General features: G+C 39.5%; 2 protein-coding genes across 8 annotated transcripts in view; one reads left to right on the top strand and one right to left on the bottom strand.

Moving 5' to 3' along the window:
• Positions 1–1408: 1408 nt before the first annotated feature.
• On the top strand, positions 1409–5148 carry LOC148402661 (serine/threonine-protein kinase SBK1). 3 transcript variants are annotated; one of them, XM_088368534.1, is made up of 4 exons: positions 1409–1575; positions 2530–2694; positions 3738–3940; positions 4074–5148. In XM_088368534.1, the coding sequence occupies exons 1-4, from the start codon at positions 1428–1430 to the stop codon at positions 4692–4694; spliced, it is 1137 nt and encodes a 378-aa protein (XP_088224660.1). In that variant the 5' UTR covers positions 1409–1427; the 3' UTR covers positions 4695–5148. The 3 variants fall into 3 exon arrangements, with proteins under 3 accessions (XP_088224660.1, XP_088224658.1, XP_088224661.1); XM_088368532.1 differs by having other exon boundaries at positions 1409–1588; positions 2522–2694; XM_088368535.1 differs by having other exon boundaries at positions 1420–1575; positions 2522–2694.
• Positions 5149–15835: 10687 nt separating this feature from the next.
• klhdc8b (kelch domain containing 8B) overlaps positions 15836–26615 on the bottom strand; it is a 67181-nt gene continuing 56401 nt past the window's right edge. For 4 of the 5 annotated variants that reach the window (XM_088399591.1, XM_088399624.1, XM_088399616.1 and 1 more), the window contains 2 exons: positions 16889–25292; positions 15836–16211 (listed from right to left, as the gene is read on the bottom strand). In XM_088399591.1, coding sequence (XP_088255717.1) covers positions 25096–25292 — 197 coding nt within the window. In that variant the 3' untranslated portion in view covers positions 15836–16211; positions 16889–25095. Of the gene's footprint in view, positions 16212–16779; positions 25293–26615 lie in introns of all 5 variants that reach the window. The other variant, XM_088399600.1, reaches the window with a different exon arrangement.

Here is a 26615-nt window from a genome sequence, read left to right as displayed (position 1 = left end):
GTGTGTTCAGTACCTAATCTGAACAAAGCATTCGGCAGTGTCATGTCAAACTTCAGTTTCATATGTCCATTTAAATGATGATTTACATCCGCTTCAACTATTCGCCAACAAAATTATTCAAGTGCAGTGTGGGATCCAAGATTTAAGGAGTTTTTGTTTGTTTGTTTGTTTGTTTGTTTGTTTGTTTGTTTGTTTGTTTGTTTGTTTGTTTGTTTGTTTGTTTGTTTGTTTGTTTTGCCAATGACACTAATGAGTGAATGGATTAGTTAAAGTAAAGTAACATCCCGTGATGTCGATTTGTAAATAATGTTTCCCGTAGAAATAATAGAAATAAACGCTTGCAGGGTCATTGTTAAACTTGTAGTAACTGTACTGCTTTTAAGTATAATTTCATCATAATAGTTTTATTGAGATGCAGAATTTCATCAGAACCGAAGAAAATCAAATGTCTTAAGACCCTTTTGACTGCTTTTCATTTGTTTAGTTTTTCAAGTTTTCAATTCAGGTGTTGGCTTTAGCCCAACCCAGCCCTGAGCCAGAGCGACTGATACATTATGATCCCGCCCGTCCTGCAAGTGCCAACGAGGGAAAACACAAGCGTACTGTATCTGTTTCTTTGTGTCATCAAGTCCTGCACATGTTGATGCCTGTGTTCCAAGAATAGAACCAAGGGTCACAGTGCTGAGTGGCTTTCCACAAACTGATCCCCCCCCACACACACACACACGTACGAGAGTTGTCAAGAACGTCCCATTAGGCTGTGCCCAAGTTGTAGACGCAGTATGTTTTCACAGTAGGAGGGCACATATTCCTCTCGATCGGGGCCATGGGGGCAACATTCCCATGGATTCCATATTACAAGCGTAATACCCTAAATGAATATGTACTCAACACTATGCATGGATGATTAAAATTGAATGGTAGAAGTACATCATGGTAGTTTTTTTACACACGTGCATATAACAATTATCTGTGATTTTTATCCCTGAGAATAATCCTTTGAAAATGAGTGATATAAAATAACATTAATAAATGCAATAAATTGCAAATTGACTCGATATAGTCCTATAGGCCTATACACATTTATGTATTTTTATCATACTTGATGAACACATCTTTTTGTCGATTCATGCAAATGAAATGCTAATTTGTAATGTATAAAATGCATGCATGAAGCTGTTTAGGCATAAATAACAGGACCCACAGCAGTTGTCGATATACATTAACATATTGCCATGTCCTTTGTCAGTAAATAGAGCTTGTAAAGAAAACCAGGTATTGCTTTTACTGACTGCATACATGAAAACGTAACCATGTCGACCGAGAGTGTGTGTGTGAGTGAGTGCGTAACTGTTCTTCAAAGAGACTGTTTGTAATCAGCTGTCAAAGCATGCAAAGTTCTCATTGTAGCCACTGAGAGTTGAGCTATGTGCTGGGCAGGGAAAAGCTCTCAGGTCCCCTCGGTATGTTCATCCAAGCAGTGGCAGTGGCAGTGGATGCGAACAACATACTGTATTGACATCATCTGCTTCGCTGCACTCTTAACTACAAGGTGTTTGAAGAGTTCTGTCTACGGTAAGACTTCAATGTAAATATACTGTTTATACTTATAATGATTATACTCAGATTATCAAAGTAATACACAATGGCATATTTTCTTATTGCTATTGTTCTAATCATGGCTGTAGTTGCCAGTTCTGATCTAATGACTAATTAACATTGTCTTCTGTGGATAGCATCAATGGAAAAGTAACTAATGCATAAGTTCTCTTTGTGCAAATGTGATCTTTGATTTGAGTGATGAAGTTTTCCTTTCAATTTCATTAGCATCAGATGTCAGCACTTGTAGGGAATTCAAATCCCTAAAAAAGCAATTGTGTTTATTTATTTCTTTACTGTGGAATTTTAGCTCAAATGTGGAAATATTTTTAAGAGAAAAACACGTGCTTTGGGTTACTTAAAAACTCTTGAATAAATACTCAGAGACTAACTGATCCCTATTCTGCTCTGTTGAAGTGAAAACCTGAAATAATTGTATTTTTGCAGCAAACCTTTTAGTATTTTACTTGGTAATTATTGAAAATAAAGTTGCTCATTTTGAAGCACAGTGCTTTATCTCATGTAGATCCGTCCCTTCATACTATGAATAATATAAAAACTATAAAAAAAATTCTAGCTGATCCTGATGATCATTCAGGTATATCTGATTTTTTTTTCCGTTTTTTTTTCTCAGACCGATACCACCACTTTTGATGCGTAATATTTCCCCACAAAAAAGTGACAGATAATGGAAAGAGGAAAGACTTAGTAAATATCCCAAAATATAAATTTTCCTTAAAATACATGATGTTAATGGTCATTTCTAATTTCTCATTCCTGGTTGTAAAATGGCCAATAGAAGGTGACCAATACTCGTTTCAGCTGCCGTTACAAGTGACGACACTTTTAACTAAGGCAAAAAAAAGTATCGGTACCGACCCCTGAGAAATTTTATGAGTATTTTCTTTGTTGTTCTTATGAGTGGGCTAGAGATGATGGAGTTGGGCCTCACTGACGGCAGCCTGATTGATGAACTGATGGTGCTAACATCCCAGAGCCTCACCCAACTGGAGATCCAAGAACACTTCAACGTCATCAAAGAAATTGGTCGAGGAAAATATGGCAAAGTGCTGCTGGTCACACATCGGTTCAGGGGTACACCTTTGTAATCGCTAACCATTATATCAAATGTTTGTGTTGTGTTGGAACCTATTCCCCTGAGACTTCAGATAATACAAAAAATAGTGTGTGACTAAATAAACTGTGTTCATACTACAGATCAATTGCATGTTAAATTTCTTTCCATTTGAGACATGTTTTAAAAAAATTTCATCAATGAGGACAGAACAATTCATCTTTTTTTTTTTTTTTCAAATCCAACCAATGCCTCTTTTCTATGTGCATATAAATCGGACATGTATCAGGCATTCAGGGCTGCAGAATCCGGATTTAAGCCTATGTCTTAAACTTGAGTCGGAATCCTTGGCAATTGACTCTGACTCTTCTTGGACTTGGACATTGGACTCGCAAAATATTTTAATTGACTCGACCAAGTCCTAGGCTTTCGTGTTCATTCATTAGCTTTGAGTTCTGCACTGTTTTGCAGCCGACTCTCACTGCTTGGTACAGTTTGCTACTCTCGGTGGTCAATCTCCTCCTGGTCCCTCCACGAGGTCAACAAGGTTTACTCTTGATCTCATCTTGACTTAGACTTGGACTTTGACCTTGTGAACTCGGAATTCATATGGACGTGAACCTTCCGGACTCCGACTTGTCTTGCACTTGGACTTTTGACTCAGACTTGACTTGGATGCGATAAAGGAAGACTCAACTCCGGCCCTGGTATCATCCAAAGGTGACACACATCTCAATTTTTGAAGACAGAGGGTGTGAAAAGCAATATCGTAAAAGCAATTTTTGTAACAAAAACAAGATGCATGAGGACTGAGACCTACAGCAGGGCCATTTTTACTTCCCTAAACACACCGCGCCACATAACGCATGCAATTCGTTCACATTAGAAATAACATTTATTTTTGTATAATGAATGACTTAGTTTAACAAAACGCGAGTATGTGAAAATAAGTCTTAAGCTAAGATTTACACATTTCTCTAGCAGTAGGCAAATAGAATCAGTTAATTTGCTAATGTTTCTCATTTAGTAGAAGGGAGATATTATATACACGGATTCTGTGCAGGGACTCCCATGGCTTTGAAAGTCATGCCAAAATCCTCAACAAAGCTGCAGGGATTCCTGCGAGAGTACTGCATCTCCTTACATCTGTCCTGCCACCCCTGCATCGTGGGCCTCTTTGGCATCGTCTTTCAATCTAATGAGCACTACTGCTTTGCCCAGGAGCTTGTCATTGGGAAGGACCTATTTGCTGTCATTCAGCCTAAGGTATGGCTGGTAACTGAGCAAAATATTGAAATAGAAAACAAAGTCTGATTATTCTGTTTTAGCAGAACTTTAGCTGAAGAACGTATAGCCACCCATTCATCTGCTATACTGCTAAATCATTTATCTGTTTCAGGTGGGCATCCCCGAGTCGGCCGCTAAACGTTGTGTCGTCCAGATTGCCAGCGCTTTGGAGTTCATCCACAGCCGAGGCTTGGTCCATAGAGATGTTAAACCTGAAAACATTCTTCTGTTGGATCATGACTGCTGCCAGGTCAAGCTGGCTGACTTTGGTCTGGCCCAGAAGAGAGGCACTCTGATCAGTTTCATCACAGGGACCCTGCCTTACATGGCTCCTGAGCTTTGTAACGTTGCTCTCCAAGAGGGCCAGAAAGAAGTCACTGCCCCTCCACTGAAAGTGGAGCCAAGTTTAGACACCTGGGCCTTTGGGGTGCTTATATTCTGCATCCTGACGGGCTACTTTCCTTGGGAGTGTTGCACAGACTCAGATGACTGCTACCAAGAGTTTGCTGACTGGTCAAGATTGGGTGAAAATGCCAACACTGAACCGGACAATAATCCTCAATTGTGGAAGAAGTTCACTCCAGAAGCCATGGAGTTGTTCACTAAGCTCCTGGCTGTGGATGCAGAAAAGAGGTGCACCGAAGGGGTGGTGGGAGACTATGTAGGCAAGGCCTGGCTTAAGAAGAAACATGGAATGGAGCAGCAGAAGACAGTAGAAAAAGGCAAAGAATAATCCTGGACATACAGAGCTGACCAATACAATTTCCATTTGCACCATGTGTTGAAACCATGTACATCTATTGAACATCAGTCCCTAAGTATATTTGAAAATGATTGAATGATTTAAACAACGATGGATTTGTCCTTTGACTTTCCATTTCAAAACATGCGACGACTGAAAGTATTGTGTCAGGTTTGTATCATTGGACTTACACTAAGTTGCATCTATTGAAATAATTGTACACCCTAATTTAAATTCAAATTCAATTCTTGTTTGTGCACTTGTATACTTCGTATGTGTTTTCCTTTAACATGAAAAAGGTTCAGAAAAACTTTGCCACGTTTTTGTTTCACTCATTTAAAAGTAAACCAGTGCACTTTTAAACTACGTGATATGAAGGGAACCCGGGCCAGAAATGTTTCACAAGTGTAATAAATAAGCAGGCCAAAGCCCTGCAGTATGCAAATGTTCTTTTGCTGTCTTCTGTTTACTTAACAACAGCTTGGCACAATACTGAACTCTTTGGCTGGGATGTGCACGAGTAAACGTGTGAGCATTGCACATGCTCATGGGTGTTGCAATAGAGTAGCCACCAAGGTCACCTTGCTGAGTGAAAATCTAATGTATCAAGTTAACACATCACAACATGTTCTGCATGAACCGAGTAGGCTTAGGAATGTGATGTGTCTAAATCTGAGTACCGTAATAGATGCAAGCTACCATGTTGATGCCGCCATGTCCGCCAGCATGTACCAGTGCCGTGGTGTGACTGGCATGAGAATGAAACGGTTTTCTTCCCGCCTCTTCTTTGTCTGGCTCGCAGTCTGCAGGTTCAGGTTCAAATCTGTAGCCTGCCTGTACTGCAGCTTCTTTTTCCATTCTTAGTACAACCTCAATTTAGCGCACTTATTCTGCGTAACACAACACCAGGCGAGCTGGCAAAGAGCTTCCAGTAGTTGACGACGAATTTTTTTTTTTGCAAAAAAATCCTGCTCGGTCTGTGTTGCACATGAGCAGAAGGTCAGCCATCTTTGATTGCCACCTTTGGCAACTACACTCGGTGAGATCAGAACATGCATGCACCATTGGTTAGCGCCAATGTGGGTGGAAATAGACTCTATTTGCCGGCAATCAAAACTTTTGAATGTGGCACGCACACATCTCGCATGTGAGGAAAAAACTGCAGTGTTGTCACTGCTCCTTTTATCGTGGCAATGAATGATGTAAGTGAGTACCCTCATTAAATACAGAATGAGCTGGTGATAACAACTGGCGTCTTGAATATTTTTGCGGACCTCATGTATCACTCTCCACTGCCAATCTTTCATGCTGGGCATTGAGAATTGAGTGGGACTAACATTCCAGTCCTCATGTAATCATTCAGCTTTTGAAATGTTGATCAACTTCTAAATATCAATGCCCAGTTTGCTGCATGGAAGTCCTCAAATACAAATGAATAAGGACCAATAAGAAACAGGAACGTGTAGCAGGGAATAATAGACACCCCCTCAGACACAAATGAAAAAGAACTAGCAGAGCAGGAAGTGTGTGCAAACATCAAACAACACTCGGCAGAGATCGAAAGTGAAAAACAAAAGAAAGACCATTCTACTTAGTGCCATATGTAATGTGTGTATATAAAATAATACTGCGCAAAGAAGATTGCAATTCAAATATGATAAAACCCAAGTCAGTCACATAAGTAAACCAAAATCCTTCTTATGCCATGCCATCATAGAGCCATCAAGTTAAATTGTAACCAAAACAGTGGGTCAACACGCAAATCAATAATTATCATAAAGTATAAATCACACAGCATGTAGTACAAATACACGTACAGCAAATGTTTTTGGAGACTGCTTGTATTAAATTTTCCTTACGTCACCCTCAAATACACTTTTTGAGTTTGTCCTATATACTTTTCCTTTCCATAGAAAAACAACGGGATTGTATTTTCTTGAGCTTCTTAAAAATAACATGACATTTTGAAAAATGTAAGTTCATAAGGTTTGATATTAGTATAGTGGTAAGAAATTCAGTAGCCTATTGAGAAATTCATAGTAAAGTTCATGAGCAGTAAAAAAAAAACCTTAGCTACATCTTTTGTTCTTTTTTTTCAAGAATCGGAATAGAAATTCTTTAAAAATCAGTATCGAATCTAGGATAAGGATAAGGAATCATCCAAATTCATACGATTCCCAACCCTATTTATGAGCATAAGAAAGTTTACTACCTTTACATTTTATGAATACATGCATGTATGTAATGAAAATCTTGATCAAACAAACAAGAAAGAAACAGCAGCAAATGCACAGCTTGTGTCCAATCTCATAACACGATACATCCAATACTGTAGATGGCTACACTGTGATAGCAGGTGCATGGAAAGAAATATTTACACAAATCCATCTGTCAATTAACATTCCTGCGTTCTGTCTCTTGGCCAGATATGTATCATATAACTCTTTGAAGCTATGTTAAAGACCACTGACCTCAGTGTGACTTTAGTGTGGCTGTCACTCTACATCTTTATCCTCTTCTCGTCTCATTTTCCAACCTTCTATTGAATAATTCCTCGGCATTTAGCTCCAGCTGGCCCTGGTCTGATGGCAAGTCATGCTATGCTATGCTATCTCTGAGTTGTTTCAGATCACCCCTTGACCTGACTGCACAATGAGTAATTCTAACTGCAAAGGATTTATGGTTCAGAGTTAGGGTTAGGGTTATTGATTAAGTGTTGTAGTACAGTTTCAAATTAAAGTCAGCTTTTCAAACTAGGGTTAGGGTTTCAAAGACGGGTTTAAAACTAGGGTTAAGGTTTCAAATTAGGGTTAAGGTTTCAAAGTAGGGTTTAAGTTTTAGGGTTTGGGTAATTAGTTAAGTGTCGTAGTACGGTTTCAAACTAAAGTCAACTAAGGGAATACGGTGTTAGGGTTTGTTAGGGTTAGGTGTTGGGGCTAGGGTTTAGGTGTTAGAGTTAGGGGTGAGGGATATCGTTTAGGGGTTAGGGATAGGGTTTAGGTACTAGGGTTTTTGGTTAAGCGTTGTCGTACTTTCAAACTAAAGTCAGCTTTTCACCCTCAGGTTAAGGTTTTCATGTAGGGTTTCAAACTAAGACAAAACCATCACTTTTAGCAAACCAACTGAATAAAGAGAAATAATGGAACATTGCTGTATGTATTTGCCCATTCAATTTTCATCACGTTGCCATAGTGTCCCTCACACACTCGTTCACTACACCACACTTCACAACGGTACAAACACAGAAACAGCAGAAGACAAGGCAGTCAAGCCTGATGACCGTCATGTGGGAGAACTATTAATAAAGCAGCTGTTGCCATGCTGTCTGTTATGGAAAATCTCCATAACTGGGACCTTTCTCATGTCTATAGCCTTGAAGCATTACTGAGGCAAGTACAGTCTAGTACGACCCATTGATGGGAACACTCCTGGTTGGCCTGGAAGTCAATATGAGTAACAAGAATGATAAAACAAGGCACCATGTAAAACTAACTGAAATAGAGTTTGAATGATTGATATTATTTATTTTTTACAGTTCATACTATTTCGTTACATTTTGGGTGCGGCATCATTCACAGGCACAGTAGGGCTTAGTCCCTAGGCGCCACGAACTGTGGCGGATTACTGTACATCTAATTCCTCATGACTACAAACATACTGCCTGTATCTATGTCAATTTATGGGTTCAACTAATTGCAGCTGTTAGAAATTCTTGCTCACTTTCTTCGCACTTTGGTAGTTTTTTTTAGCTTCAGATGCAAAGCAGATTCAATCCTACATTGTGATCAATCAGCTAAACATCAGGCAACATATAATGTTTACACAGCTGTCAAGGACTGCGGCTCACAAATGAGTCCCTTTGGGTGTATGGCTGCATCTGTGATAACACAGTCCTTTGGTTACCTCTTGATAAAGCATGCAAGGCATGCTGTGACATCTGTCATATCTTGTGCATCTGTTAGGTCTTCTCATGCCAGTCACACCACGGCACTGTTGAGTCTTTTGTGCTTAAACCCCTAAACCTAGTTTGAAAGCCTAGTTTGAAGCCCTAACCCTAGTTTTAAACCCTAGTTTTAAACCCTAACTCTATGTTGTTTGAAACCCTAACCCTATTTGAAACCCTAGTTTGAAACCCTAACCCTAGTTTGAAACCCGAATCCTAGTCTGAATCCCTAACCCTAGATTGAACCCCTAGTTTGAAACCCTAACCCTAGATTGAAACCCTAGTTTGAAACCCTAACCCTAGTTTGAAACTGTAGTTTGAAACCCTTACCCTAGTTTGAAACCCTGATCCTAGTTTGAAACCCTAGTTTGAAACCCTAACCCTCGTTTGAAACTCGGACCTTAGTTTTGAACCCTAATTTGAAACACTGACCCGTTTGAAATCCTAGTTTGAAACCCTAACCCTAGTTTAAAACCCGTTTGAAACCCTAACCCTAGTTTGAAACCCGAATCCTAGTTTGAATCCCTAACCCTAGATTGAAACCCTAGTTTGAAACCCTAACCCTAGTTTGAAACTGTAGTTTGAAACCCTTACCCTAGTTTGAAACCCTAGTTTGAAACCCTAACCCTCGTTTGAAACCCTAGTTTGAAACCCTAACCCTCGTTTGAAACTCGGACCTTAGTTTTGAACCCTAATTTGAAACTCTGACCCTAGTTTGAAATCCCAGTTTGAAACCCTAACCCTAGTTTAAAACCCGAGTTTGAAACCCTAACCCTAGTTTGAAACCCGAATCCTAGTTTGAATCCCTAACCCTAGATTGAAACCCTAGTTTGAAACCCTAACCCTAGTTTGAAACTGTAGTTTGAAACCCTTACCCTAGTTTGAAACCCTAGTTTGAAACCCTAACCCTCGTTTGAAACCCTAGTTTGAAACCCTAACCCTCGTTTGAAACTCGGACCTTAGTTTTGAACCCTAATTTGAAACACTGACCCTAGTTTGAAATCCTAGTTTGAAACCCTAACCCTAGTTTAAAACCCGAGTGTGAAACCCTAACCCTAGTTTGAAACCCGAATCCTAGTTTGAATCCCTAACCCTAGATTGAAACCCTAGTTTGAAACCCTAACCCTAGTTTGAAACTGTAGTTTGAAACCCTTACCCTAGTTTGAAACCCTGATCCTAGTTTGAAACCCTAGTTTGAAACCCTAACCCTCGTTTGAAACCCTAGTTTGAAACCCTAACCCTCGTTTGAAACTCGGACCTTAGTTTTGAACCCTAATTTGAAACACTGACCCTAGTTTGAAATCCTAGTTTGAAACCCTAACCCTAGTTTAAAACCCGAGTTTGAAACCCTAACCCTAGTTTGAAACCCGAATCCTAGTTTGAATCCCTAACCCTAGATTGAAACCCTAGTTTGAAACCCTAACCCTAGTTTGAAACTGTAGTTTGAAACCCTTACCCTAGTTTGAAACCCTAGTTTGAAACCCTAACCCTCGTTTGAAACCCTAGTTTGAAACCCTAACCCTCGTTTGAAACTCGGACCTTAGTTTTGAACCCTAATTTGAAACTCTGACCCTAGTTTGAAATCCCAGTTTGAAACCCTAACCCTAGTTTAAAACCCGAGTTTGAAACCCTAACCCTAGTTTGAAACCGGAATCCTAGTTTGAATCCCTAACCCTAGATTGAAACCCTAGTTTGAAACCCTAACCCTAGTTTGAAACTGTAGTTTGAAACCCTTACCCTAGTTTGAAACCCTAGTTTGAAACCCTAACCCTCGTTTGAAACCCTAGTTTGAAACCCTAACCCTCGTTTGAAACGCGGACCTTAGTTTTGAACCCTAATTTGAAACACTGACCCTAGTTTGAAATCCTAGTTTGAAACCCTAACCCTAGTTTAAAACCCGTGTGAAACCCTAACCCTAGTTTGAAACCCGAATCCTAGTTTGAATCCCTAACCCTATATTGAAACCCTAGTTTGAAACCCTAACCCTAGTTTGAAACTGTAGTTTGAAACCCTTACCCTAGTTTGAAACCCTGATCCTAGTTTGAAACCCTAGTTTGAAACCCTAACCCTCGTTTGAAACCCTAGTTTGAAACCCTAACCCTCGTTTGAAACTCGAACCTTAGTTTTGAACCCTAATTTGAAACACTGACCCTAGTTTGAAATCCTAGTTTGAAACCCTAACCCTAGTTTAAAACCCGAGTTTGAAACCCTAACCCTAGTTTGAAACCCGAATCCTAGTTTGAATCCCTAACCCTAGATTGAAACCCTAGTTTGAAACCCTAACCCTAGTTTGAAACTGTAGTTTGAAACCCTTACCCTAGTTTGAAACCCTAGTTTGAAACCCTAACCCTCGTTTGAAACCCTAGTTTGAAACCCTAACCCTCGTTTGAAACTCGGACCTTAGTTTTGAACCCTAATTTGAAACACTGACCCTAGTTTGAAATCCTAGTTTGAAACCCTAACCCTAGTTTAAAACCCGAGTTTGAAACCCTAACCCTAGTTTGAAACCCTAATCCTAGTTTGAATCCCTAACCCTAGATTGAAACCCTAGTTTGAAACCCTAACCCTAGTTTGAAACTGTAGTTTGAAACCCTTACTCTAGTTTGAAACCCTGATCCTAGTTTGAAACCCTAGTTTGAAACCCTAACCCTCGTTTGAAACTCGGACCTTAGTTTTGAACCCTAATTTGAAACACTGACCCTAGTTTGAAATCCTAGTTTGAAACCCTAACCCTAGTTTAAATCCCGAGTTTGAAACCCTAACCCTAGTTTGAAACCCGAATCCTAGTTTGAATCCCTAACCCTAGATTGAAACCCTAGTTTGAAACCCTAACCCTAGTTTGAAACTGTAGTTTGAAACCCTTACCCTAGTTTGAAACCCTAGTTTGAAACCCTAACCCTCGTTTGAAACCCTAGTTTGAAACCCTAACCCTCGTTTGAAACTCGGACCTTAGTTTTGAACCCTAATTTGAAACACTGACCCTAGTTTGAAATCCTAGTTTGAAACCCTAACCCTAGTTTAAAACCCGAGTTTGAAACCCTAACCCTAGTTTGAAACCCGAATCCTAGTTTGAATCCCTAACCCTAGATTGAAACCCTATTTTGAAACCCTAACCCTAGTTTGAAACTGTAGTTTGAAACCCTTACCCTAGTTTGAAACCCTGATCCTAGTTTGAAACCCTAGTTTGAAAACCTAACCCTCGTTTGAAACCCTAGTTTGAAACCCTAACCCTCGTTTGAAACTCGGACCTTAGTTTTGAACCCTAATTTGAAACACTGACCCTAGTTTGAAATCCTAGTTTGAAACCCTAACCCTAGTTTAAAACCCGAGTTTGAAACCCTAACCCTAGTTTGAAACCCGAATCCTAGTTTGAATCCCTAACCCTAGATTGAAACCCTAGTTTGAAACCCTAACCCTAGTTTGAAACTGTAGTTTGAAACCCTTACCCTAGTTTGAAACCCTAGTTTGAAACCCTAACCCTCGTTTGAAACCCTAGTTTGAAACCCTAACCCTCGTTTGACACTCGGACCTGTTTTGAACCCTAATTTGAAACACTGACCCTAGTTTGAAATCCGTTTGAAACCCTAACCCTAGTTTAAAACCCGAGTTTGAAACCCTAACCCTAGTTTGAAACCCGAATCCTCTTTTGAATCCCTAACCCTAGATTGAAACCCTAGTTTGAAACCCTAACCCTAGTGTGAAACCCTAACCCTAGTTTGAAACTGTAATTTGAAACCCTTACCCTAGTTTGAAACCCTGATCCTAGTTTGAAACCCTCGTTTGAAACCCTAACCCTCGTTTGAAACCCTAGTTTGAAACCCTAACCCTCGTTTGAAACTCGGACCTTAGTTTTGAACCCTAATTTGAAACACTGACCCTAGTTTGAAATCCTAGTTTGAAACCCTAACCCTAGTTTAAAACCCGAGTTTGAAACCCTAACCCTAGTTTGAAACCCGAATCCTCTTTTGAATCCCTAACCCTAGATTGAAACCCTAGTTTGAAACCCTAACCCTAGTGTGAAACCCTAACCCTAGTTTGAAACTGTAATTTGAAACCCTTACCCTAGTTTGAAACCCTGATCCTAGTTTGAAACCCTCGTTTGAAACCCTAACCCTCGTTTGAAACCCTAGTTTGAAACCCTAACCCTCGTTTGAAACTCGGACCTTAGTTTTGAACCCTAATTTGAAACACTGACCCTAGTTTGAAATCCTAGTTTGAAACCCTAACCCTAGTTTAAAACCCGAGTTTGAAACCCTAACCCGAGTTTGAAACCCTGACCCTAGTTTTAATGTGCTTTGTATTATTATTATTATTAGACATTCTGAACATCAACATTTTAGAATCATTAAGGTAGCGCATAAAACACTTGCTATGATGGCCCTGATTCTGATGTGACAGAATTGCAATTTTACGAACATTCAAGTTTCTATAAAATGTACATTGTGCCTAAGTAGTGGCCATTAAGTGGGCATTGTTTCCAATAAATTGGATTTTGGATCACTTTTCATCGGTTGGCTATGATTTAATGCCTGGTAATGCTAGCAGACTAAAATAGTAGTACCAAACCCTTTTTTGTTATGATATTGAATTTTAAAAGCCAATGAACTCCCACGGCTTCTGTTTGGGAATTACTGCTCTTGACATGCTTCATTGTGATTGTTACACTTAGGTTCTCTACTTTATACAAGAATGATAATAAAATGAAAACATGATTTTTAGTAATAACATAGTAGAGCAATATTTCTTTAGTTTTTGTATAACTGCATTGTTTGACACCATGTTAGCCACTGTTTGTGTAGATCTCTCACACTGGCCAAGTTTGTCATAGGAATCCTCACAAGTAACATGCTTGCTCTTGATTTTCATCAAGTTGTTTATGACTGACAACTCCATCAAGAGCCCTGCTGCCATGTACTGTTTGGCAAACTAAGTGTGAATAATTACAGTTCCATTGAGCATGTTATTTATTCTCACTTCACCATGACATTTGTTTGAAAGGGTGATACCAAACTAAACTACGAGGCAAAGCAATAGAAATACCAGAGTGGCATTTTTAAAGGACTGGAAACCAAGATCAGTTTCTCTTGCGGGTTGCAAAATATTTCTCCACCACTTGCCAACACATACTTGGGAGTCCATAAGAAGCCTAACGGTACTCTATGTATTAGAAGGGCTGCACTTTGTGGCACTTTCTGGCAGAAATATTATAAATATTACAAAGCACCTGTTTGGAAGTAGGGTTTCTCCAGGTAAACCAACTTTCTACTACATTCCAAAATCGAGCAATTTAAATTAATTGAACACAAATTGTCAATAGGACATTAGGAAAAAAAGTCTTTCTTATAATTATTGAAATAAACTTGTGATGTAAATTATGTGGAGGTTTTTGTTGAGACAATGTATATGAAAAGTAAATGTTCCAGTAATTGTCCTTTCTAAATGACACCAGTTAATTATTTAAAGGTTACATTACCTTTCCAATTATTCACAAATAAATAAATAAATAAATAAATAAATAAATAAATAAATAAATAAATAAATAAATAAATAAATAAATAAATAAATAAATGCCAAGGGAAGTAGCCTTCCTTTGTTGTTTGAGCGTTGAATGAGTTTAAACTGAGCCAAAAGATTTTTCAATAGAATTAAATCATGAGTCTCAAGTTATTAAGGACAAACTCTTCAATCAAATCAACACATCTAATTAATTTTTAGGCGTAAGTGTGTTTTTCCTCCGAACAACAAAAGTGGATGTGCATCTGAATTCTGTAATCATCCCGAATGCTTAAAAAAAGGCACATGTGTAAATACTTTAAAACTGCAGTGCTAAAGACAATCAGACAGCAGTCAAGGTACGTACATGATTATTTAAATGAATCGTTTTTTAAACACACAGTGACATTTGAAATAATGCTCATTGTGAGATGTCCTAGCTGGTCCACCAGTATTATCAGTCTCAAAAGCAGTTGATCTACAAATGTTTGGCAGCTGTAAAGAGCAGTGATATAGCGTAGGGATGAAGAAAACGTTTTATTTGAGGCTGAAATCAATTCCGGTACATGACTGGAGGCCACCAAGGGCACAGGCGCGCTTTTCAGCGATGACCTCGCATCTTCCCAAGAGCCTTGCACAGTCAATGATAGAGTTGCCTTAAACATCTACTCGTTCCCTTCACGTGGTCTTCTGTGCATTGTGTCATAGAAAATCACTGGCAGATGCTAATCTTCATTCTATAGCTTTAAACCCCACCGCTCAATAAAGAGCATCTACATTTTAAAAACTCGATGGTAGCTACTTGATTTTTTTTATAAATTATTATTTTGTATGACTTTAAAACGTATGTATGTGCAAATAGATGAATTAGTTTTAACTGACTGACAGACGTTTTAATTCTGGGTAATTGAAAAACTTGTTCTGTGACATTTTTGTTGCTCTCATTTGTAGCCTTCACTTTGAAAATATCTCTTGAAAATTTTGTATGACATTTACACCAGCATTAAACTAATACTTTAAAATTTGTTGTTTATGTGGAATTTGTAAAAATGTAATTTGATGAATGGATGCAATTCTCCATGCACATACTACATATATATATTGATTAATTATTTCTGTTATATCATCCCTGATATAGTTAAATAAGCACCTGGGATGTCCTGTAAATGTATAAAAAGATTTGGCTAGAAACAACATTAGCACAGGAGTTGTAATAAGTTAAAAAAAATAATTATGTACTACCTCATTTCAGTTGTAGTTTCATAATTTTTCCCACTAGATGGGAGAAGAAGAAAGGGAAATTGTACTACAGAAGTCTCACTGTCTTGATGATGAACTTTGATTCTTTGTTGTGGCTAATTATACGATTAATAGTTCTGGCATCAAAAAGAGTGCAGGTTTTTTTTGGGGGGGGGGAATAACTTGACATTTGATAATAGTGTATGTCATTCATTCATCTCCCACAGCGCTTATCCTCACGAGGGTCGCGTGCTGGAGCTTGGGGTCAATAGGACCCAGTGACGTGCGGTGAGGTTCATGACTGGGGAGGCTAGTGATGTGCATTTCCGTTCTTTTAAGTGAACGGAATCTTTAGAATCAGTTCACTCAAAAGATTCACTCAAATGGGTGAGGGCGGGTGTGGCACTTTTCACTTTCCGTGAAGCTTTGACCATTTGGCTGAGAAGAGATTTAGACAGCAAGTCAAAATAGTTTATTATAGAACAGTATTCATATTTGAGGCACTACCTCACATTTATTATAGGCACTGTACTACTGCCCTGCTGTGGCAACCACCACCTGCCAGACACATCATCCTCATTTAATCAACCTGAGTGACAAACAGAAATACAATCTAAACATTGGAGCAGTTGGTAAGTTGCATTCACGGTAGGTAAAAAATAATTGATGTCATGTAGTTTATGGTGAGGTTCATTGGTATGGCTGAATCTTGAACTCCATGGATCAAAACCTATCCTGAAGCCACATTAATGGTGTGTGTCAAGTTTGCGGGGAGGCCTTCTATTTCTCCATGACAGCCTCATCTATCAAGCAGATGAATACACGACTGCTCTCTGAAATACATACACATTAATTCAACTATTACAGCTTGAACACAATAAAGTCTCACATTCATCTGTTATGACAAGCACAACATCAACAAATAATATGGTTACCATTATTTCAATGAAATACAATAATATCACATCTTGTTGCTTCTCTTGACATACAGCATGGTTGGGAAAAAGCACACCTGGTATCTTATTCATAGAGGGATCAAGTAGTGGTAATTATTTTTGGTATAATAGGGTTGTACATCTATGGCACAGATGTATAATTACCCTAAATGACACACAATGGGGTATTTAGTGGTCTCAGCTGTTTTCAACTATTCGCAGAGATTACGCGTTGCGCCTCTCGCCAATGTGATTGCAGTTTGCCTTTCTGGCAAATTCTGCAACCGCTCTTTCGAGTGATTTACCTCTGCAAGTAAAATCTACCTTCCATCTCAGCGTGACTTGCTTTAGTAATTAGCAGAGCTATGTACATAAATGCCATTCCTTTTAGTTACTTAATCAATGCAAATATCAGAGATGCTGAAGTCATACTAAACTGTATTCAAATTCAGGGTTAGAATATTACATTTGCCTGACTGCTGTTCTGTTGGTGATCAGTGGAAGTTTTAGCAAACTGACAACTTGTCAGTTCTCAGGGTGATAAAAGGTTAGAAATGAACAGCAAGGAATCTTACTCTTTGAAGAGTTTTCAGTTAAATTCTCATTAGAACAGTTTATGTTGGGATCAGTGCGAGGGAAGTTTTTGCTGACTGCAATTATGATTGCATCCTTATGAAATAAGATATTCAGCGTATAGTCATAGCGATGACAACGTAAGCGGGAAATAAAGCATTATGACATACATAATCAGCAATATGATAATGGTTTGATCTCACCTCCCAGCTTGCCATCATATAATTTTCTGAACATTTCATCCAGTGCAGTAATCACTTTTACAGACATAGATCACTCACTGAGCACAAAGCATTTTCCCCCAGGTTTCTATCATGTTGATCACTGTACAGGGAAACGGCATAGCACAGCAAGAGAGATCACAAAAAGAGCGAATTCCTCTCTTGCTTTCCAAAATGTGTCCACACTAGCTTCACTTTAATCATCAAATCATCTGTGGTTACATCAAATGCTGAGTCAAAGTGAACAGTGTTCATTAAGGCTCATAGCATCGACAGTTTTTAATGCAACACTCACATGATCACCATTGATTTCAGGAGTGAGCAAACCTTTGTGTTCAAGGGTCATATTTTTTTAATTTTATTTATATCAAGCGATTTTTAGGTGTTTTATAAAAATGTATATAGTAGTATATGTAAAATGAATGTAAACTAGAAATAAAATGATTAACAAATTGGTAAATTCATGTCATACTTTCTTATTTACATCAGTAAATTAACCAAATCATCTGATAATTTGATAAAAAATAAATAGATTGTGGAAATAAAATTAAAATTGAAACAATATATCAGGACCCTTGAAAATTTAAATGGTTAGGGCAGAGTGGCCTGCAGGCCACAGCTTGCTCACTTCTGTTAGATGTCATCCACACTGAAAATCAACTGGAGCTACTGGTGAGAAACCCTTGTAAAAGCAGGAACTCAGAACAAAACAACACCATGGCATGGGTGTCATCTAACAATCTCAATGCACAACACAAAGTATCCATAATTTACATATATTGTATATAAAAACATTACAAACAATCTCCAATAACTCCCATACTAAAACCACAAACACATTGAATTATCATTATTATCATTATTATTATTAATTATTTTGATGGGACATTTTTCGAAGAGGAAACAAGACACCCAATGGCATCTGCGTGAAGGGACGCTATTGTCACTCATTTCTGTCTTAAAGTTTCCCTAAACAACAGCTCAATGAGAGCATGATATCAGTGTGTGATTATTAAAAAAAAAAAAAAAAAAAGCATTTGCATTTGATAAATTACTCACGACAGCTTGTATGGATATAGCATATCTGCATCAGCATCTTCCATCCACATTTGTCACCCCACATTGTTTAGTCCTGAGTGCCTGAGTTCTATTTTGGACATCCACGGCACACCAAAACAAGCTCCCAGTTTAGGGGCAGAAATCATGTCTCCGACTATCTTGTGTGGCGTTTGTGTTCTCCTCGTGCTTGGATGGGTTTTCGTCAGGTACTCTACTTCTTCCAACATTCTCAACACATGTGCTTCTGTGATGTGACTCTCGTAAGTGTATTCAAAGGAACTCATTATTACTCCCACGGCGGCGCAACCCACCCTTGTTCATCTCTAACCTGTCTCTGTGCAGTTATAACACACGTTGTGCAGGGTTTATACCAAAAAATAGAGCCCAAAGTGATAAACTATATTTCAGCATTTCTTTGTTCCTGTTTTTCGCCATCCGGTGACACACTTGGGCATCTGGCATGAGTTGCTCCTACCCACCTATGTCAGAACTTGAACTGCCCAGTGACAGAATTGGACAACTGGTCGGAAGTCACTCGATGTTCCCACTAACAAGTGTAGGTTGGTTTGTGTGCTTATTTCATGATTAGGCTATAGTACACAGTATCTATTCAGCTTTGAAGGTGATGCTTCCAATGTGATTTTACATTGTGCTACCATCATTTTCAAGGTGCATGTAGCCTATGCACTCCTATCCACTATAGGTTTAACATTTGACAGATGAGCAGAGTTTTGGTGTTTTAGCACATTCAGCAGACAGGTGCACAGCCTTTGAGAGTAGATAGAAAGGTTGAATTTTCATAATTTTGAAGCCTCTTTTTATCTACATATGTGCTGGAGAGGAGGGTCCGTCGGGAGGTCGAACCTCGGATTCAGGAGGAGCAGTGTGGCTTTCGTCCTGGCCGTGGAACAGTGGACCAGCTCTACACCCTCGGCAGGATCCTCGAGGGTGCATGGGAGTTCGCCCAACCAGTCCAAGGGTGGAATGCCCTCTCCGGATCGGGGATGAGATCCTGCCCCAAGTGGGGGAGTTCAAGTAGCGGATCGGTGCAGCGTCGGCAGTAATGCGGACCCTGTACCGGATCGTTGTGGTGAAGAGAGAGCTGAGCCAAAAGGCAAAGCTCTCAATTTACCGGTCGATTTACGCTCCTACCCTCACCTATGGTCACGAGCTATGGGTCGTGACCGAAAGAACGAGATCCCGGATACAAGCGGCCAAAATGAGTTTTCTCCGCAGGATGTCCGGGCTCTCCCTTAGAGATAGGGTGAGAAGTTCCGGGAGAGACTCGGAGTAGAGTCGCTACTCCTCCACGTTGAGAGGAGCCAGATGAGGTGGTTCGGGCATCTTATCAGGATGCCTCCTGGACGCCTCCCTGGGGAGGTGTTCCGGGCATGTCCCACCGGTAGGAGACCCCGGGGAGGACCCAGGACGCGCTGGAGAGACTATGTCTCTCAGCTGGCCTGGGAACGCCTTGGGATCCCCCGGGATGAGCTGGATGAAGTGGCTGGGGAGAGGGAAGTCTGGGAGTCCCTCCTAAAGCTGCTGCCCCCGCAACCCGACCCCGGATAAGCGGAAGAAGATGGATGGATGGATGGATGGATGGATGGATGGATGGATGGATGGATGGATGGATGGATGGATGGATGGATGGATGGATGGACGGACGGACGGACGGACGGATGGATGGATGGATGGATGGATGAGCAAAATTTAATACGAGTCCCCATAGTGAGAAATATGACACATCTGCACAAACATAATAAATGCTTTCTACCTACCTACCTACCTACCTACCTACCTACCTACCTACTTACCTACCTACCTACCTACCTACCTACCTACCTACCTACCTACCTACCTACCTACCTACCTACCTACCTACCTACCTGCCTGCCTGCCTGCCTGCCTGCCTACCTACCTACCTACCTACCTACCACAAATTTGGAAAATTAGTGAAATAAATGAGCTCAAACCATATCATGAATACCTGCTGCCATGGGAATTAGATTGGTAATATATTTTTGCTTTCAACAAGAATGCATTTACATCCACGTTCAAGCAGGCTTGTGCATCATTAGCTCATGGCCTGTTTTAAATGATACAGCATGTAATTGGCTTCTACCTGCTCTGATTCATCCTGCTCTTATTCCCCAACAGCCTGTGAGAGGTGGTACAAGTACAATTCTAATACAATTAAAAGCTAACCTGCAACTACAGCAAAAATCATATCCATGGGCAACTATGGATCAATGAGGGAGTGACAGAGATGATGTTATAAAAAAGGGGGGAGGGCAATTGGGGGTGGGAAACCGAGTAAAGCATTCAATTTCTTTCAAGGTTTTTTTTTACAGCAGAGAAAAACACAAGACGCATTTAGACGATGTCATTGTACCGCTCCAGATGGCTCACCTAACAAATGGATGTTTTACAGAACTGTGCCATAAATGTGCAGACACCAATTTGCTTGCAAACCGACACATTGGATCAGTTTCACAACCACCCACGTCAGTTTCACCATTGAAAATCCGACCATAGACCTATATAGAAAATGTATTAAATCTGCAATAGTTTCCAGTTTTACTTTGCCAGAATGACACAACAGTCCGCCGCAATATCAGACTGGGGTAAGAAACACAACCAAATTGCTTTACTTCATGGCTGACAAGCCTTTTTTTCCCCCTCGAGTTGTTCCTAGATAGAACTGTGCTATCATAACTGAGCGGAAAATGGATTTCCTCTGTCATGAGCATCTAGTGTGAGTGCGTGTGTGCGTGCGTGCGTGCGTGCGTGCGTGCATGCGAGCGTGTGCTCTCGCTGTGCTGTATGACCTGCACCCAACATAATCAAATGGTGAACACCAAAAATAACTGACTGTCTACTGGCACCAACCTCATGTGCTTCCTCAAAAAAGATAAGAGCCGTTTGGATGCAGACCAGCAATTTAAACTGCAACAGCCAGGAAAAGCATGTGTGTGTGCGAGCGCGTGTGTTTCTGGTCCTGTGCCTATCTCTCACTCATCTGAAACATGTTTCTTTCCCTCTCCTGCGTATTCATGACTGACTATGTTTGAATTTACTATCCTATGATCAGAGAGACTTCTCTAGTTTGAATTACATGAGTCACTTTGATGCATCAAAGGAATAGTAAGTAAAAATGATGCATCAGATCTGTCATTGAGTGGTCAGCTAGTCCAAATATCTGATGTATATTCTTGTCATCTGAACAACCAGTCTTAATTTTGTTCTTGATTTATTTGCCTTGTTAAGTTTAATTCATTGACATTCTGTGATATTTTTTTTTCATTTGCATGAGGTGTTGTCGGTTCACAACCAGTCTGATTTTATTCTAGATTTATTGACCTTAAGTTTAATTCATTGACATTCTGTGATGGTTTTTTTTTCATTTGCATTAGGTGTTGGTGGTTTTTCAGTGAAAATTATACTGAAAGTTCGTTTTCGCTTTTCTCCTGATACAGCTACAAGTAGCCAATTTTGTCTATTTGCACGTAAGCATTTTTGCTTTTATTTCTGAGTATTTTTTCATGTGTGTAAATATCAAAAGGTGAGTTTAATAACACATCTACTAAAGGAGTAAAGGGTGAAGGGTAAACATCATGATGTCAGAAAAATGTTTGTGTGTGACTTTTAAAAGAACTTTCCATTTTTCGTCCACTTCTGTGTTTGTAGCCATGGGGAAAGCAATAATCAAAGCATCTGCAGGAGGTTGTTGAACTTTATAAAACATGAAAACGTTCTACTTTATATAAAAAGAACTTCACGTGGAAATAAGCCACAGTCAAAACTTTACAAAAATCTTTCAGGGCACAAAGAAATGCCACAGATAACGTGAGATGCAGGACTTTCTGTCTCAAGGTGAACAATAAGGAGGCCGTTGAAGAAAAATAGACTACATAGTCGGGTCACCAGACAAAAGCAATTATTACAACAATGCCACAAGAAAGCCTGCAGACAGAACAGCACCAAAATAATAACATCTGAAGTTGTTACATCAAAATGGAGCTTTAAGTCCACAACCATAAACTGTACATTTGGAGAGGCGCCAGCATGGCTTAAGTACACACATTCCAACTGTGAAACACTGCTGTGGAGCACTTGGTTTTGAGGATGTTTGAGTTACAAACATACAGGGTCCATAGTGATGGCAAGATGTAAGCCAGTCAGAAAATACTAGCTGTCAATTTGCACTCATAAGATACATAAGAAAATACATAATGAGATTAGTCTGTATTCATTAGCCAAAAGCTGTAGTTGAGGCCTTCAGCAAGATACCGAGCCAAAACGCAAGGCCAAGTTGACAATTCATTGGCTCTTAATCTATCCTGGAGCTGTCTCAGGTTCCTTAAATCTAAATGTCATTTTGGAGAAACCACAAAAGTGCTCTTCAGGCAGGACAGTTCAAGAATTTACAGGCACAAGAGGCTGTTTGCCCAGAAGAGTGGGCCGCTGTGCATCAACCAATTGTGCCAAGACTTCAAGTTGTCAACGGCGTTTAAAATTCAACTCATCGGAGCAAACAGAATTGCTTAGCTTCACCCAACTATTACGAATGGGTGAAAGAAACAATTTTGTATACCAAGAAAATGGACAAAACAAATCTGGGCTGGTGTTATTGGGAACAAGCCAAGATGAGTGGACCAGCCTATAGTCCACCCAACAAACAATGATATGGAAATAAGTGTTTTGCTCGGTGCTTTCAAATCAGTTTAATGCTTCCAAAAGCCGTTCGGCTCACATTACCTTGAGATGATTTATCTGTTGAATCTGAAATGTGCTTGATATCAAACTGAGGTAATAAATACACTGTGTTGCTGTCATTCATTAAACTGAGACTGCGGGTGGGGGAAATGCAACAAACGTCGTAATGCCAGCTGAGGAGCGGATTGGATGCAGTAGCTATGATTGAGTGTGTATAGACAACGACCCAACAACAAAGCCTACTACAGTGCGACGGATAACGTCAGTGTTGATAAATCACTTTGCTGCTCATGGCTGGAGATTAAAGAAGCACAGTGACTGTAGTCAACAACAGATGATGTAGCAGTGGATGTGGATGGATCTTTGACATGGTTGAATGTCTGGCAGCAGGAAATCTCAAAAAGATTTTGCTCAGAAATGTTTTTTTTTGTATGCCAGACAGAAGTGTATATTCAGTATTTTAAAATACATTAATTTTTTAAAATTATTTCAAATTTGAAGTACTTTAAATAGTATACACTTTACGCCAAGCACATACACTTTCAACCCAACCAATAATCAATAATCAAATACATTTAAATTACATTTAAATTTGAAAGAAAACTACTACTACATAAATAACTCACAACTAGTCAACAGAAATGTTAACTTTCTTTTCATTTTCAAGTCCAATGCGCGAAGAATTATTCCTGGACTTGGATTAAAACATGTTCAGTAATTTTAGTTGTGTTTCTTTTACATTGTTGGTCGATGGCACTGAATTTTCAGCCATTACGGATAGACATGTAGTGTGGTGATTGCTAACCAGGATACTGTGTGCCAGGAGAAAATTGAGCAATTTCACCTAATTTGGCTGAAAATTACTATTTATCACTTAAAAGGATATTTTTGTTCAACTTTCTATGTTAGCGACATAGACAGGCAGAAGAAAACAATGCTCTTCTTCCGTTAGATGGCTAAAGGTACAAATAACCTGTGAGTCCACCTGTTGCCTTTCATATAACAGAATTAGTCATGGCTTCTTCGTACAAGCTTAGTGTTTAATTAAACAGTCTCAAAATTCCCATAGAGTAAATCCTTTTGTGAGTAAATTGAGATGAGATCAGCATTATTTCAGTATTATTTTTTATTTAATGGTGTACCAAAATGTAAATTAGGTGCCTTGGCAAAATTAAGGATGGCGAACATTAATCTAGTGCCTATCAATTATCAATGTATGCCTGCGAAAAGAAAAAGTATATGCGTCATACAAGTCAATATCCTCAATTATTTTAAAAATGCACACCATATACCATTGTAATTGAGCGTTAAGTCAAGTATTGGTTTATTTCAAATCCAACAAAGGTGAGTGAGGGGGGTTTACCTTAACCCGAGTTGTGTATTAGAGAATGTTTATTAAATTATTTCTAATAACGACATATGATTTTTTTTTTTATTAGTGAGCCATGTGGTGTCCATTTAAACTCAGTTACCCAGTGACTAAAACATCAGTCCAAATACTATAGGAGTCACAATTACCTGCCTTGCTCAATGGTAATCAATACAACACTACTGTCACTGCCTACAAGGAGTCACTCACTAATCTTGATGAGATAGTGGAAGTCACCAGCAACAGCAACTCTTAACGCTGTAACAACACTAAAGAACAAAAACAAAGTGTCCCATAAGCATATTACGACTAGAAAAAAGAAAAAAAAGAATCATAGAAAAATGTCAGCTTGCTGATGCAGCAGCAGGGGAGCGCAACACAGATATGGCCCTATGTTCCTTTAATATCCAGAAAAGTACCCTGCTTTTAGTCTCAAAAAATGTTCAATAGTTCAAAGGCATGTGAAGTCTTCGGATACTGTCGTATGTGTGTGTGTCTATTTTTTGCTCTTTTTCTTCCATCTTTCCCTGACATCTGCAAGGAACACAAGCCGTCAGTTCCCTCTCCTTATCAGTCACAGCAATCTAAGCTGTCCTTGTATTTATTCGTCCAGCTCTGTCAGCAAATGTCCCCGGATGCCTTTTTTTCTTTTCAAAATGCTTGCTGAATATGTGCAGCATCAAGAGGAATCCATCAGTCGCATATTGAAGGTTGAAAAGTATGTGAACATGATAGCCTCCATATCCAAGCCATGCGTTTAGGCCTTTTCCACGCAAGATTTGAGAACATATCAAGGCCATTGTGGACCTGCTCTGTTGTGAGCGTTGTGCCCTCGACGCACGAGTCACACAGTTTCCTGCAAGCAGAGGGCTTCCACAGCATTGCTCGGTCCCTGCGCCACCCCACCAATCACAAAGAGCATGCCAGCGGTCTGCAGGAGAGCAGACGAGCAGCGTGCGGTGGGCATGGGCGTCACGTACTCCCAGCGTCGCTTGATCGGATTGTAGCTCTCGACTGAGCCCAACGGTGTTGGCTCGTTACCTGCAAAGACATACGCCACAATTAAGACAAAGCAATGAGAAGACACTAGTCAACAATATGCATGTACATAGATGATATAAAACCAAATAAAAGTGGTAACGATGCAGCCCCAAAAGTCTCGACTAATTTAAAATCAAAACAATAAGAAAAGAAGACACAGATGCAATTTAGTGTAAGAACATTGGGCAATAGTACAACGGGGAATATGTGGTTACACTCCATTACACTAGACTCACCTTTTTAACAGGGGAACAAATTTAATTGCAAATGTAATGTGGAACAATAGTCATTAAATGTTCATTACTTGATGGCCCATTTGCAAGCCTAATCCATGATGTACTCACTTCAATTAAAGCACAAAAACATGTAAAGATGACACATGACCACATTTTCAAAGTCTGCTGACATTTTCGGCTTTTTCCAATCACGTCTTGCTTTCTTCCCTTCTTGCCCCCCTCTAAGCTCAGGTGCAGACTTGTCATTCTACATCACGTGGAATCATGTCGTTTCCGTTTCCATGGAGACCCGCAACACAGGGTGAGGTTTGCTGTGATGGGAAGGCTTGAGCTTGGACTACTTTTTTTCCCCCATTCTCTTCTTGAAAACACACACACACACGGCACTTGCTGTTCCTGTTGCTCAAAGGCTTCCCGTCATTGCTTTGATTTTTCGGCCCACAGATGTCATGTCGATTCTCCAGCTGCTCCTTTTTTTCTTCCATTAATGCCATCCCTCATATGGCTCTTCCTTTGTTGTTATTTCTCAAGTTCATTTTTAAATCTTTTTGATTTTTTTCATCTTATTCTTTTCTTTTCAGACCTTTTTATCAGGCTTTTTTTTAAACCACACAAGTCTGTTCTTCTGTCAATGCAGTAATTTCATCTGACTCTCCTCTGATCTGCGTCAGCCCCTACTCACATTTTGGTTCTTTCCTCTCCAAGGTCTCTTGTCTCAAATCATGTTCTTTTATTATCTATTACTCTAGTCAGATTTTTCATCTGAAGCACACATCTAAAGCTCCGGACTGGAGCTGGAGTGTTTTGGTATCTTGTTCTTTAAGGACTTGGTCCGCTACAGAGAAGAAATTGCAAGTGATCGTTGGAAACTCTGCATGCTGGAAATGTTAGTTTTTTTATAAATATTCTAATACGTTTGTAACTGACTTGGTTTTTTCGAAGCATTAATATTAATGTTTGCAAATGCAATGCCTTGATTTCAGTGAGATTCGTACAGTCATTGCCATAAATGCCAGTTGTACACAATCACGATACTATGAAATAACCAATAAAATGTCAAAAGTAATTTATCATGAATATCACACAA

This window comes from Syngnathus floridae, chromosome 2 (genome assembly GCF_059516105.1).
Source record: "Syngnathus floridae isolate MCC-2025c chromosome 2, RoL_Sflo_1.0, whole genome shotgun sequence".
NCBI lineage: Eukaryota > Metazoa > Chordata > Actinopteri > Syngnathiformes > Syngnathidae > Syngnathus > Syngnathus floridae.
This window is presented reverse-complemented; position numbering and strand designations above follow the sequence as displayed.

Excerpts from the sequence above, each read along its gene's own strand:
- LOC148402661 (XM_088368532.1), top strand. The coding sequence starts at position 1,428 with ATGTGCTGGGCAGGGAAAAGCTCTCAGGTCCCCTCGGTATGTTCATCC. Across the intron at positions 2,695-3,737 it reads GGTCACACATCGGTTCAGGG|GGACTCCCATGGCTTTGAAA; the intron begins GTACACCTTTGT and ends GATTCTGTGCAG. Across the intron at positions 3,941-4,073 it reads TTGCTGTCATTCAGCCTAAG|GTGGGCATCCCCGAGTCGGC; the intron begins GTATGGCTGGTA and ends TATCTGTTTCAG.